General features: G+C 38.3%; 1 protein-coding gene across 1 annotated transcript in view; it reads right to left on the reverse strand.

Annotated features, from left to right (window-relative positions):
• Nucleotides 1-9,008: 9,008 nt before the first annotated feature.
• The window catches only part of LOC126471316 (dystrophin-like), a 293,208-nt gene continuing 286,978 nt past the window's right edge, over nucleotides 9,009-15,238 (reverse strand). The window contains exon 21 of the mRNA XM_050099438.1: nucleotides 9,009-12,328. Coding sequence (XP_049955395.1) covers nucleotides 12,201-12,328 — 128 coding nt within the window. The 3' untranslated portion in view covers nucleotides 9,009-12,200. The remainder of the gene's footprint in view (nucleotides 12,329-15,238) is intronic.

The following is a 15,238-nucleotide window of genomic DNA, read 5'->3' on the forward strand; positions in this document are numbered from 1 at the left end:
GTAATGATCAATAGCATGAGGCAGTGGAAGTCACTGTATTAAAGGCATATAATGTGTATCCACAGGACACGTGGCCTGTAACTGAAAAAGTGTCATGACGATCTCTCCATTGGCAAAAGATACTTGAATAGTCCCCCATTTGGATCTCTGGTAGAGGACTGGCAAGGGCAAGGTGACCATGAGCAAAAGATTGAAATCTAGAAAATCTGAAAAGCGAAGTCCAAAGGCTCAGTCTAGATATGGTAGATGTCAGTGAAGTGAAATGGAAAGAAGACAAGGATTTCTAGTCAGTTGAGTATAGGGTAATATCAACAGCAGCAGAAAAAGGTATAGTGGGAGAAGGCTTAATTATGAACAGCAAGATAGGGCAAAAAGTGTGTTACTTGAACAGTTCACAATTGTGTTGGGTTGGGTCAGGTCGCATTGGGTTGGGTTGAGTTGAGTTGTATTGGGTTGGGCTTGGTTGGTTTGGGTTGTATGGTGACAAATTAATCTAGATTAGATCAGTCTGAGTGGGTAATCTCAGGTACTTTGTGGTGGGTATAAGTGTTTGTAGTGTTGCAGCAGTAAGCACCCTGACATACAGGTGTAGGTATCAGCACCTAATAGAAACATCCCAAACCAGTCAATCAAGTAATGTCATTTCATCAGTAGTGTGTCAATATGAGTTCTAAGTTTAGGAGTAATAACCAGAAATGATGTCATGTTAATGTCGGCAACTTATAAGCACAAAGCAATCTAGTGTTCAGACCAGAATTACATTCTTAAGTGATTCCTCATGAAAAATGTAATGAGCGGCTAGCTGCAGTATCAAGAAAGGTAGCAGTTTTATGTAAAAAGTAAAAGTAGGAAGAATGCATAATTTGATTTGTATGTGATTCATGTGTATACAAGGTGTGTTTGTGAGAACACAGTCCTAAAACCACATATAACTAAATGTCAGCTATAGTAATTATTTCTTTAGTTATGTAAGTGCGACATAGGTTATTATGTAGAATTCGACGATCCTACCTGAATGAGGAAATGCTGTACTTCATACGACTTCACTTTATGGGGCCTAACGTCATTAGGGAATGCAATCTGTTTTTTTTTTTTTTGTTTTTTCTTTTTTGGCTTGAAATCGATGATTTTTTTCATTTAAATAGATATTCCTGCAGTTTGCATCTAATAGTGAATTACAGAGGATGATTGCTGAAAGTAAATGTAACATACTATGTATAAATAGGTGTAAACCCACTAATGTTCTATTACACTATTGCTGATAAATAAATCATGGATATTTGCTGCTGGGACTTTGTTACTTGTGTTGTGCATGCACACAGATCGTACCCCCCATACCCCTTTGGCGGGGGGCTTCTTGTAATTTTATCTGTAGTAGTAGTAGTAGTAGTCATTGTGTGATCCATGTGTATGGCTTTTTTCCTAACTGTTTTATGGCCTCATTCCATTTTAGACTGCATCAAATAGTTACTCCCAAATATTTTACAGTTCCAAATACAAGTGACTCACATCTCACACTTTCTGGGAAAATGGTTCAAATGGCTCTAAGCATTATGGGACTTAACATCTGAGGTCATCAGTCTCCTAGACTTAGAACTATTTAAACCTAACTAACCTAAGTACATCACACACATCCATGCACGAGGCAGGATTTGAACCTGCAACCGTAGCAACAGTGCGGTTCCGGACTGAAGCACCTAGAACTGCTCGGCCACAGTGGCCAGCTTACTGGGAAAGAATCCCACAAAATTCTAAACCCAAGAAAACAGTGTCTGACAAATCACACTCCACTAATCTAACATCAGTAAAAAATCACTCAATGGAAGGGGACTTAGTGCATGTCAGCAATTTATCTCCTTACAGTCTTGTGTATACAGAACTAGAGTTTCCAGCACTTTAGTGAATGAATTGATGCTTACCAATTTACATAACAACAGAAGTATACAGCATGCTTGTATTGTAACTTTCTGTTAAGTAATATGAAAAAAATACGTAGCAAAACATCTGTACAATACTTGTATCGTGTCTGTTAACATTCTTCTCCTGTTATATAGGTATATAATTAAAACTACGGACAGACAGAGAATAGTTTATAACTAGTCTTGATTGTTAGGTCTTTTTTATAAACATATAACCAAAACTATAGGCAGGCACAACATAGTTTATAACCTTTTCTCGATCTTGATTTTCTGTAAGACCTACTTTTACACCAGTCAACTTTTGTGCGTTCTTATTACCACCTCCTCCTCCCATTGGACAAGTTGCAGAACGAATTATTTAATAGGGTGTACAATCCTACCACCAAAAGAAGTTTGACACTATCAGTTTGTGCAATTTTAGATCACATTTGAATTATTACCAAAGCCGTTTGTAACTCTGCCTTATTATGATGTTACACTACTGGCCATTACAATTGCTACACCATGAAGATGACGTGCTAAACACGTGAAATTTAACCGACAGGAAGAAGATGCTGTGATGTGCAAATGATTAGATTTTCAGAGCATTCACACAAGGTTGGCACCGTGGTGACACCTACAATGTGCTGACATGAGGAAACCTTCCAACCGATTTCTCATACACAAACAGCAGTTGACCGGCATTGCCTGGTGAAATGTTGTTGTGATGCCTCGTGTAAGGAGGAGAAATGCATACCATCACATTTCCGACTTTGATAAAGGATGGATTGTAGCCTATCGCGATTGCGGTTTATCGTATCGCGACATTGCATGCTCGGGTTGTTCAAGATCTAATGACTGTTAGCAGAATATGGAATCAGTGGGTTCAGGAGGGTAATACGGAACGCTGTGCTGGATCCCAACGGCCTCGTATCACTAGCAGTCGAGATGACAGGCATCTTATCTGCATGGCTGTAATGGATCGTGCAGCCACGTCTCGATCCCTGAGTCAACAAATGGGGACGTTTGCAGGACAACAACCATCTGCACGAACAGTTGGACGATGTTTGCAGCAGCATGGACTACCAGCTCGGAGACCATGTCTGCAGTTACTTTTGATGCTGCATCACAGACAGGAACGCCTGTGATGGTGTACTTAACGACGAACCTGGGTGCACGAATGGCAAAACAACATTTTTTCGGATCAATCCAGGTTCTGTTTACAGCATCATGATGGTCACATCCGTGTTTGGCGACACCGCGGTGAACGCACATTGGAAGCGTGTATTCGTCATCACCATACTGGCATATCACCCGGCATGATGGTATGTGGTGCCATTGGTTACACGTCTCGGCCACCTCTTGTTCGCATTGAAGGCGCTTTGAACAGTGGACGTTACATTTCAGATGTGTTACGACCCGTGGCTCTACCCTACATTCGATCCCTGCGAAACCCTACATTTCAGCAGGATAATGCACGACCGCATATTTCGGGTCCTGTACGGGCCTTTCTGGATACAGAAAATATTCAACTGCTGCCCTGGCTGGCACATCCTCCAGATCTCTCACCAATTGAAAACGTCTGGTCAATGCTGGCCGAGCAACGGGCTCGTCACAATACACCAGTCACTTCTGTTGATGAACTGTGGCATCGTGTTGAAGCTGCATGGGCAGCTGTACCTGTACATGCCATCCAAGCTCTGTTTGACTCAATGCCCAAGCATATCAAGGCCATTATTACGGCCAGAGGTGGTTGTTCTGGGTACTGATTTCTCAGGATCTGTGCACCCAAATTGGGTGAAAATGTAATCACATGTCAATTCTAGTATAATATATTTGTCCAATACCTGTTTATCATCTGCATTTCTTCTTGATACAGCAATTTTAATGGCCAGTAGTGTACTATGAAGAAAGGTAGCCAACAGCTGGCAACATGCCACTACCACTGTCACCGTCACTGCAGCCCCAGCCACAAAAGGTGGCCTCCCTTCATCCTGCCGCCTTCCAGTGGCCACTGTGAACCCTTCGATCTCTGTCACGTCTTCATCGATGAAAGATGATGATCCGTCCCTGGGCATGGGTGCCTTACGCCTGGTTTTTCGGCCAGTGTTTCCAGCCATTCACAAGATGCATGTCAGGATGTGGGCAGATGCTATGCATCCACTGCAGTTTCAGCTCCTGCCACCTCTGTGGCACCTATGTTCAGACCACCTCCTCAATTTTATTTCTGCTAGTACCAATATACAATGACAATGACAGCAAGGAGTCTTTTTGGGGGAGAAGGGGGGGGGGGAGGGTCATCCGTATTAATACCACACAGGGCAGAAACCATTCCACTCTTGAGTGCCACCAATCTGTGACCGGCTCGAATACTCACCTCCTGCTGCATGCACACATAGGTCACCACAGAACTGGCATAAGAAGACACTGCAATGAGGTTACTAGTGGTTTCAGCCAAAGCCTCAATACTGTTTATAGTAGCTATCTGTGATTATGTATATGTATGGTGACTAGGCTCTGACAGATGTCTCTTGAACTCTCTGTTTGAAGTTAAGTAGAGATAGTGCCATTCAGATTAAGTGTGCTTCTAATCATTTCTGCTGACTGTTTAAGCACCTACCCCATTCCTTGGCACCCACCTCTGGCAGGTACAACATTGAACACTTGTCCTACTACAAATTAATTAAATATTCTGTACCCCAAGGATCAGTATCGGGGCCCCTTCTGTACATAAATGATGTAAGCTTAAATGTGGATGCTCTTAAAACAATCACATTTGCTGATCACACCATTCTATGAAACGGGAGGGGGCGGGTGGCAGCAAGGAAGAAGTACAGCAATCAGTAAACACTGCCACTAAACAACATAGCAACTGTGGACAGAATAATTAGCTTGTAATAAATAGTAAAAAAATGAGAAATGTAGGAAAAGATAGATTGCTACTTACCATAAAGAAGACATGTTAAGTTGCAGATAGGCACAATTAGAAGACACTTGCATAAAGCTTTCGGCCACAGCCTTGATCAGTAAAAGAGAGACGCACATCATTCATACGCACAGGCAAGCACATCTAATGCACACATGACTACAAACTCAAGCGTCTTGTGACGAAAGCAAATGGCAGTCATGAAATTCAGCCCGAGATGCTGTAGTTGGTGGTCATGCGTGCATGAGGTTTGCTCGCTTGTGTGTTAGAATGATGTATGTCTCTCTTTTACTGATGATGGCTGTTGCCAAAAGCTTTATGTAAGTGTCTTCCAATTGTGCCTATCTGCAACTTAACGCGTCTTCTTTACAGTCTTCCCCTACATTGTTGATATTCCTGTCTGAAGTTTCTATCGTTTGATAGCAAAAGAAAAAAAAACTATTGCACTAAAATTCCAAATCCTCCAAACAAGAATATATACATCCCATTTGTCTCCATCAACCAGGAACCAATTGATAACAGTATAGAAACCAAATACTTAGGATTATGGCTGGAAAACAATATAAATGGAATAAACATATTGAATACTTTAATGCAAAACTGAGCAAGACATACCACCTTCTTTGTTCAGTAAAACCTTGCTGTAGTGAAGAGAGCGAGCAAAAAAGAATGGATAGTGAGTCTACTTCCATAATTGCCTTAGATATGGGGTCACTTTCTGGGGAAACAGCTCAAAAAACTGAAAAAAAGGCAATTAGAATCATGTTTGCATGCAAACATAGACTTGTGAAAACCTCTGTTTAATATCTCTGGTATCTCTGCTTTGCTATGTATCTACATTATGGAAACCCTTATATTCTTTACAATAAATGTAACAGGTAAAGACTGCAGATTACAAAAAACTGTGATATTCATGATCATTTTACCAGACACAGTAAAAATTTATATATGACCCAAATCACCACATCCCTGCATCAAAATGGTACTTTCCAAATCGGAATTAAACTGTATAACAAACTTCCCAAAAACATAAAAGCCATTGCCGAGATCAATACTTTCAGGAAATCTTTAAAGTCATATTTACAGTATCACTGCTTTTACTCCATTGAAGACGATTTAAATTTATGAATACTTAACACAGATAGCATATTCTTGTAATCTTAAAAAAGCGTGCATAGAAATCACTTTATGAACTGAAATGTCTTGTGCGTAAGTTGCTTTGTGGACAACAGTGGCAATGAAATACAATCTACAATACACATTGCAAAGAGACAAGACGTTTTATTAAAGAAGACTGATGAATTTTGACCTAGGAAAAAACAAAAATCTGTTTAAAGAAACTATGCATGATGAGATGAATGGAGAGGCAAGACTCTAATTATTTTCATCAAACTTCTGGGTCATGTATGTGAACGTTTGGCTGAAATTAGCCATTGGATTCACAGTGACACATTAGCTGACAACATTTGATTCGTAAACTATCCACACAGTGAAATTCATGGTTTCCCTTTTTGTAAGCGAATTCATCTTTAGCAACTTCGCTGTTAAGTAGATATCTACCAAAAGATTTGGGTTTAGCTGACACAACCAAATGCTTAAAGGGCAATTGCTAGGTATCAGAAAATGTGGAGAAGACTAAAGCAAGAATAAAGTGTGAGAAACATGAGGTGCCAATCATTATTCTGAGGACAAATAAATGAAAAGTTGATCGATTCAATACAGACATTGCTGATCTGAATTGTATTTAAATTCTTTCATTATCTGATAAGAAATAGGGAGCAGGCTTTTACCTCATAAAAATATTCTGGCTTCCATTTCCTGTCTTGTGTCTGTCTCAGGAAATATAAATTATTTTGAAACATTGATCACATTTTATGATGATTTTGGAAATGGTGCCTTCATCAGAACTGAACACACTCATGGTGAATATTTATTATGGAAAAGACAAATGACAGAATTTCCAGACACTAAATCATTAGTTATTGAAACACTCAGCAGACATGAAAGAGAGATGTTTCCAACCATATATAAACTGATTAGAATAGTTGCAATGATCCCTATGACAGAAGCAACTCCAGACAGAAGCAATAATACATTAAAAAGACTTAAGTACCTGAGGAGTATAACGTGGGAAAACATATTTACCACTGAGGATATTATAATGTAGACGTTAACAATGAAGTGCTCAAAACGTTAACCTTTGTGATTATTTTTGTGTAATGTGTTGCTTTCTCAACTTGTTCAATTTAATTTTGAATGTCAGTTTATTTCGTTGTGGCATTTAATAATAAAATGTGGTACTGGTACCATTTTCTACATTTGTATCATTGTTTAGTATTTAAAATATCAATTACATTTTTTCCAGTTAGCTTGATTGAGGAAACACTTGTTTACTGTGGAGAATTTCGATACATCACAATGATACTAAAGTTTTATGAGATCAGTGGACTCTCCTCTGCATTTTCCAACATCACATTTATCTGCTTTCTGTATCTGGTGACTTCCACATCCGTCTTGCAGTATCTCACTACCTTCTACTTTATCACTTCCTATTACACTACTATGTCATCAGCAGTCTTAATTCTAATTTTACCCCTTCTGAAGTATCACTGATATAAATTAGCACCAATGGCCCTGATTTACTGCCTTGTGGTATACTTCTATCATCACTATTTCATCTTTCCATTTTGTCTTTGATGAGAGATCGTCCACCCTCATGCTCAGCTGTGACCGAACATACTACCATTTCAAGACCCAGACCTTGCAGTCTTTGTTATAGTACCATGTGATTTACCCTATCAAAAGCTTTGGAATGATTGATAGCTATATACTCACATTTCCCTGTCCTGTGTATCACTTCTGGCATATCCTGCCGAAAACCAGCTATCTGTGTCTCACATTAAAAAAGCTGCTCTAAATCCATGTTAACTGCTACATTACCATCTCGTTTAATGCAAACGGATGCTTACATATCTGTCGATGAATCCTCCAAAAATTTTATGTAGAACACAGGTGAGACTAACTGGTCTGTAATTTTTGCTTCCATCCACATTTGTAGGTATTAGCACCACTTCCTCCAGTTCATCTGGCAGCACCCTACCATTTATACAAAATTCATATAGGTATCTCAGGTGAAGATTAATACTCCAATTCATAACCTTTAGAATTCCTCCACTTAGTCTGTCCACTTAAACGTTGCATCTATTGGCTTTATGGTGAGGTATGTGTGTCTTATCACACATGGTAAGGTAGCTAAGGCAGGCCACCCAATCTTATATATCCAGAAGAAGTAATTATGTAGAGAAACAGTTTTTGGCAAGTTGTAATGGACAGTGGTACAGTTTTTGTTAAGGTATAGTGGACAAGGTGGCAAATTTTCTGATGTACACAGGTAATTTTGAAACTTAACTATATACTTTTATCTGGAGCACTGGAAAAAGCCGATGAAGAGGACTTCAGGAACATATCATCACAAAACAATGTCCCGCTGTCAGGAAACGGGGTCCCACAAACATCTGCCCTGCTGTTCGAAATGTAAGCAAACACTTAATAAAGATACAGATCATGTGTTTTCCCACACCCTTAAGCTGTTGTCTGTGCTCTGCTGTTGTAGATATCTGATAACTCATTTGTGAAGCTATTCGTACTGTCAACATGTATAGCAGTCAAAAAAGTGGATGTAATATTTGTTTTTCCAAATGTCACCAAACAGAGCAGTGGTGTAATTGTATCAGTGTGCCCAAAAAGTACTTTGATTGTACCTAACTCTCATGATCTGTCTTTGCAAAAACATTATAAAAAGTTAAAGGCACTCTCTCACTGTGGTGATACTGATACTCACTGTTGGTTTTTAACAGGACCATTTGAAAATATTGTACGTACTTGAAAACTACATTTTTAATGTAACATTGAAATAAACGTTTTCCTGTTCACAACTAGAACGAAAGTATGAAATAATTAGTTTCAATTCCCTCCTCATGAAGGAACAGGGAAAGTAAACACTACAAAAGCATTTTTCAGAACATAATGAAGCCAGAATGGGTTTCCCCACATCCATTTACTGGTCATTACAATAATAAATATTGCTTCAACAATGTCTACAGTTTTTGGTAATAAAAAATCTTTATTATGAAATCATATCAACTGAAGGACATATGGAAAAAATACATATGAAAGTAGTATGGAAATTTCTCAAACAATTCAACACATTCTGAAATCAGTTGCACGTTCTCAATGCAGAATCATAAATTAAAAAAATAAAAAAAAAATCTTCTACAAATACAATCTAAAGTGATCCCATTTTTTTAAAAAAAAATTACAAACAAAACATTTTTCTATACATTGTAGCAATGTGAATGAAATGTAAAGCACTCGTCTCTAAATTACCTAGGAATGTCATACCTAATGCACAATTTCAAAGCAATTTAATGGGCAAAAGTCATGTACTTATAGGCCTGACTAAACAAACATTGAAGCTTTTGGCAAAACATAATCCATTATGATACGTAACAGTTACATATTTGAAGTACAAATATCTACAGCTGCTTTGAATTGGTATGCATTTTCTGTACCCACAAATCTAATGCCAGGCCTTATAATTAACCGTGTTGACATATATTCAATAAAGATATCAATTATCTTCCAACTAATACATTTGGAAATTTTGCAAACATTAACAGTAAAATTGCCTGGAACAATGTGTATTTTATAAAAGTTTCACTGTTAAATGTGTATTACAGTAAAATAATACTAACATTCTATCCTAGTAATTACATGGTATGGTATCCATCAATTTGATATGATCATTGAAATGTATGAGACATGGGGAAATGGTATGCCATCTACAGATAATTTTTAACATATTCTTCATTAGAATGCCTTTACAGTTCAAAATAATTTTCAGTTTACAGTTGGCAAATTAAAACAAAAACTGCAACCCAGCTCCAATTTTTTCAACACTGAAATGTCAGCAGTATATGTGTATCAGGGATTTTTTGCCAACAGCTTTCCAGACCCAGTGTACTTACATGGCATGAAATATCAGTAATATGGCTGTGTGTGATCCATTTGACATAAATGTATGAATAATTATTTATTTTTGGATTATTTTGTGACTTTTTCAATGAATAATTACTGTGTATGTAATATCCAGAAATGAAAGCATCAAATATGAAAGTACCAACAAAAAGATGATTTTCAACTGTGATTACAGTCAAGAACATATGTCAGACTGGAAAATGAAATCCCCTTTATACATGTTACAAATGTATTAACACAGCATACAATATTAAAATAGCCACTCTTCTTTTTCACTTTGAGTTCCAGAAGAGAGCAAATACTGACAAGATCTGAACTCAGAATCAACATGAAAATAGTATACAAACAGAAGGTGGAATGAAGACCTCTATACTCCTATGAAAGGAAACATTGACCACAAAAACTTTGTTTTGGAATACCGGTACATGTACAGTGAAAATGTAATTTTCTCTTAACAGATATATTAGCTTTACTCCATCCACATTTATTCACTTTTGATCCTTTAATGTATTTATTTCTATGTATGGCACACCATCATACAGTATTCAGTCAATTGTTTTCATTACAAACTACTACAGCAATCACATTCGGCATGTTACATCCACATATTCCATAGAGACAATTGCAGGTAAAAAAATCTAGTATTTGTAATTAGTCGCTGTGAGACAGTTCAAATAAACATGTCCACTGCTAACTTATGGGAGTGACCAGTATCCTGTATCTTTTTCCAGAGCTTATATTCCTCAAAACTACTGTGACTGATTGCTTCACTTCACCAAAAACTCTGAATTAATGCCAGTACATAACTTTATTTACCATTTTTCTCAGAAGGGCAATAACTGTATAAGTGAATAATACTACTTCAGAAAAATATGATAGTGGCATTAAATGCACAAATGTAAAAATTGAGAAAATGTGGATGTGACATGCATAGTCAAAATAACATTAACACTACAATAGGGACAAGTATACAAAAAAAGTAGTACCATTATTCCATTTCTTTTTTTAGAAATGATGTGACATTGCATTAGTTACTTATATTTATTAGTACCATTCACATATGTAATACTTTATTCAGTTTCATTAAAATAGTCATAGAGGTGATATGTTGTGAATAGGTATATTTTTCAGGAATAAATACCAAAAGCTGTAGTTTTACTCATTATAATCTGGGAAAGAAACAAATTCCATTTGTATATTTAACTAGAAACATTTTACAATATCATTATTGGGTTTTGTATGTAAGCGATTCTAAACACGAATAGTTAATTTCCATATTTATAACAACAGCTTTAAACTTCTACGAAATACCGCAAATTAGAGGGAATTATTTTCACTACTCATTCGAGAAAGACTTGCATATAATAAAATAAAATAATATCATCAAAATAATAGTTCAATTTGGCAATGAAAATGTCAACATCGAAGATATGTGCTATATAACCACCACTGCAGATAATTCACAAATCTTTTTGTCTTACATTCTGCAATTAATAATAACACTACAGCAGCTTGTGCCACATTTATTTTCTCACCATACAGAGTTTGCATCTGTTCAATTTTTCTTTCAGTACATATTATTCATAAGCTTTTCCTCTGCTGTACTTAAATTTACTGCAAGTTGCAATGACAATATAAAGTCCTTTCCAATCAAACAATTATCTCTCAAAAGCTAACACATTTATTACTCTAATGGCAACAAACATACATAGAACCATACAGCATATCGCTATGGAGGGCCTAACAGCGAAAGAAGTTAGACAATACCAGTTTGTGCAATTTTAGATCACTTTGAAATTATTACAAAGCAGTTTGTAAGTCTCCCTTATTATGATGTTACTATGAATATATATGATTTTTGAATGTGCACATTTATGTACTGAATATATAAGTGACTGCAGTACTTTGGTCATTTATTTACAAAGATACATCTGTGGTTACACATTAACAAGATTAAACTTACTCTATCTGATAGTATTAATAAAGGAACCATATGTTTCCTTCATGAAGATATGTTACGTAGGATGTGTTTTGGTTTCAAAGTTCAACATTAATTCAGGTATGTAACACTACACTAAATAATTTTTTCGCGTGTGATGTATTTTGTGCAAAGCTGATTTCAGTTTAATATGGAATTTTGGAGCAATAGTGAAAAAGAATTCATCCCAAATTTCTTTGTGAGTGGACATTTAGTTCTCACTGTATTAAAACTGAATGATTGGATTGATTATCAGCCCTTGGTTAACTTACAAAATTAAAAGGAAATCACACCCTGACATGGACAGCTATAAAAGTTAGCTGTCTGATATGAACGTTTATTACAGAGTCTTAAAATGATGTCATTTTTTATTCTGCCTAGCTGAACCATGGTCAGCTTGATTATCATTGTCATCATCCTGTGGGCCCAAATGTGGTTCATCATCTGTCATCACTGTCACAAGCTCGCCAACTGCTTTCCCCAAATCTCCTGAAAATTCAAGAAATCATGCTGTAGAATTACATGATTATGTCACAAATTTTCTAACTTAAGGGTGTATCTTCAATGATAACATATCAAACAGTTAATCATTATAAAGTGTACACTGACAGTTTCTCAATCAAAACTTCCTGAATAAAGCTGATAATTATTGTTTCTTAGCCTTCAAATGCCTATCAAAACCTATCTTTGAGAGCAAATAATCAACACGTAGGTGAATGTAAATCTGGTGATGGTGACTTTGATTTCGAAGCATTATAAATTACGATGCCTGTTATGCATAGAATGCATCTCTAAATTGTGGAGAGGAAATATCAAGCCATTTTAAGCTTATGGTGTAAATATTTCCTTTGATAACACAACAAATAAGTTTTCAGTTCTTCAAGCACAGAAAATTTCCCTTACGAAACAAAATGAACCCAAAGAATGCTGATCAAGCTCTTCTTCATAGCAAAGAACTAGGAATATGACAGAAGTTTTTTCCGTAATGACTCATGCACACAGCGAAGAAGATAAGTAACAGGTGTGAATAAATCTCTTCTCCTGCTTTTTCTTTTGGAAAAAGCATCTAAAATACACATATTTTTCAAAGTGTGTAATGTGTATTTGTTAACAGTGATAGCAGGCATGCTCTTTAGAAATTGAAAATAATGATGTAGGCAAAGCATAAAAGTGCAGAAAGAACTGTCATTGTGCAAAACTGTTCCTCAATACAGTATAACTGACAGTTTCAGAAAAAAAAACATTTAGAATATATTAACAAGCAATTTCAAAGTCTTTTTGCATATAACACAAAATAAGACAAGTTACCAAATACTACAGCAGATGCAGCAAGTTAGTAGTGCAATAGCTGCACATTATAAAAGGTTGTACAAGGGAAAATTCCTGATTGTAGAGAGAAATTTTTATTCTGGGTGACAATAAATATACTGTCTTGAAATTATTTTTCATTGCCACAAGAAGAATTTATTTATAATCCCACATAAACAGAAGAGTTGTATCATAAGTATTAAGTTTTCCTGATTAAGTTCACATTGAAGACAGTATTATTTAAAACAATTTTAGTATAATTGGTATTATAATTAATTTAGAGGGATCCTCTTTGGTTGTATTAATTATTTATTCAAACAATGGTTTCAGGATTTTAAAATCCCATCTCCAGATGTATGAAATTAATGCATTTGGTAACATATTACATGCAGTTGGGACAGTCAGTGCAAGACTTCCAGCAACAGCAGGCTGGTGCAAACCCTCTGCCACCATGTAGCTGCACGCCATGAACGCATGGGGGAGGACATATACACTCCTGGAAATGGAAAAAAGAACACATTGACACCGGTGTGTCAGACCCACCATACTTGCTCCGGACACTGCGAGAGGGCTGTACAAGCAATGATCACACGCACGGCACAGCGGACACACCAGGAACCGCGCTGTTGGCCGTCGAATGGCGCTAGCTGCGCAGCATTTGTGCACCGCCGCCGTCAGTGTCAGCCAGTTTGCCGTGGCATACGGAGCTCCATCGCAGTCTTTAACACTGGTAGCATGCCGCGACAGCGTGGACGTGAACCGTATGTGCAGTTGACGGACTTTGAGCGAGGGCGTATAGTGGGCATGCGGGAGGCCGGGTGGACGTACCGCCGAATTGCCCAACACGTGGGGCGTGAGGTCTCCACAGTACATCGATGTTGTCGCCAGTGGTCGGCGGAAGGTGCACGTGCCCGTCGACCTGGGACCGGACCGCAGCGACGCACGGATGCACGCCAAGACCGTAGGATCCTACGCAGTGCCGTAGGGGACCGCACTGCCACTTCCCAGCAAATTAGGGACACTGTTGCTCCTGGGGTATCGGCGAGGACCATTCGCAACCGTCTCCATGAAGCTGGGCTACGGTCCCGCACACCGTTAGGCCGTCTTCCGCTCACGCCCCAACATCGTGCAGCCCGCCTCCAGTGGTGTCGCGACAGGTGTGAATGGAGGGACGAATGGAGACGTGTCGTCTTCAGCGATGAGAGTCGCTTCTGCCTTGGTGCCAATGATGGTCGTATGCGTGTTTGGCACCGTGCAGGTGAGCGCCACAATCAGGACTGCATACGACCGAGGCACACAGGGCCAACACCCGGCATCATGGTGTGGGGAGCGATCTCCTACACTGGCCGTACACCACTGGTGATCGTCGAGGGGACACTGAATAGTGCACGGTACATCCAAACCGTCATCGAACCCATCATTCTACCATTCCTAGACCGGCAAGGGAACTTGCTGTTCCAACAGGACAATGCAAGTCCGCATGTATCCCGTGCCACCCAACGTGCTCTAGAAGGTGTAAGTCAACTACCCTGGCCAGCAAGATCTCCGGATCTGTCCCCCATTGAGCATGTTTGGGACTGGATGAAGCGTCATCTCACGCGGTCTGCACGTCCAGCACGAACGCTGGTCCAACTGAGGCGCCAGGTGGAAATGGCATGGCAAGCCGTTCCACAGGACTACATCCAGCATCTCTACGATCGTCTCCATGGGAGAATAGCAGCCTGCATTGCTGCGAAAGGTGGATATACACTGTACTAGTGCCGACATTGTGCATGCTCTGTTGCCTGTGTCTATGTGCCTGTGGTTCTGTCAGTGTGATCATGTGATGTATCTGACCCCAGGAATGTGTCAATAAAGTTTCCCCTTCCTGGGACAATGAATTCACGGTGTTCTTATTTCAATTTCCAGGAGTGTAGTTGCTGGTGAACTTAAAATTCAGTTAATATTCATTCAGCACATCTAATACTGTGAGAAAGAATTTTGTTTATTGAGTTTGATTACAGCTAAATGGAGAATGAAAACAATACCAATGACACAAGATTTGGTACATAGGACATCCGCAACTGATAATTAATTTAGAAAGATCTGCTT

The sequence above is a fragment of the Schistocerca serialis genome, chromosome 3 (genome assembly GCF_023864345.2).
Source record: "Schistocerca serialis cubense isolate TAMUIC-IGC-003099 chromosome 3, iqSchSeri2.2, whole genome shotgun sequence".
NCBI lineage: Eukaryota > Metazoa > Arthropoda > Insecta > Orthoptera > Acrididae > Schistocerca > Schistocerca serialis.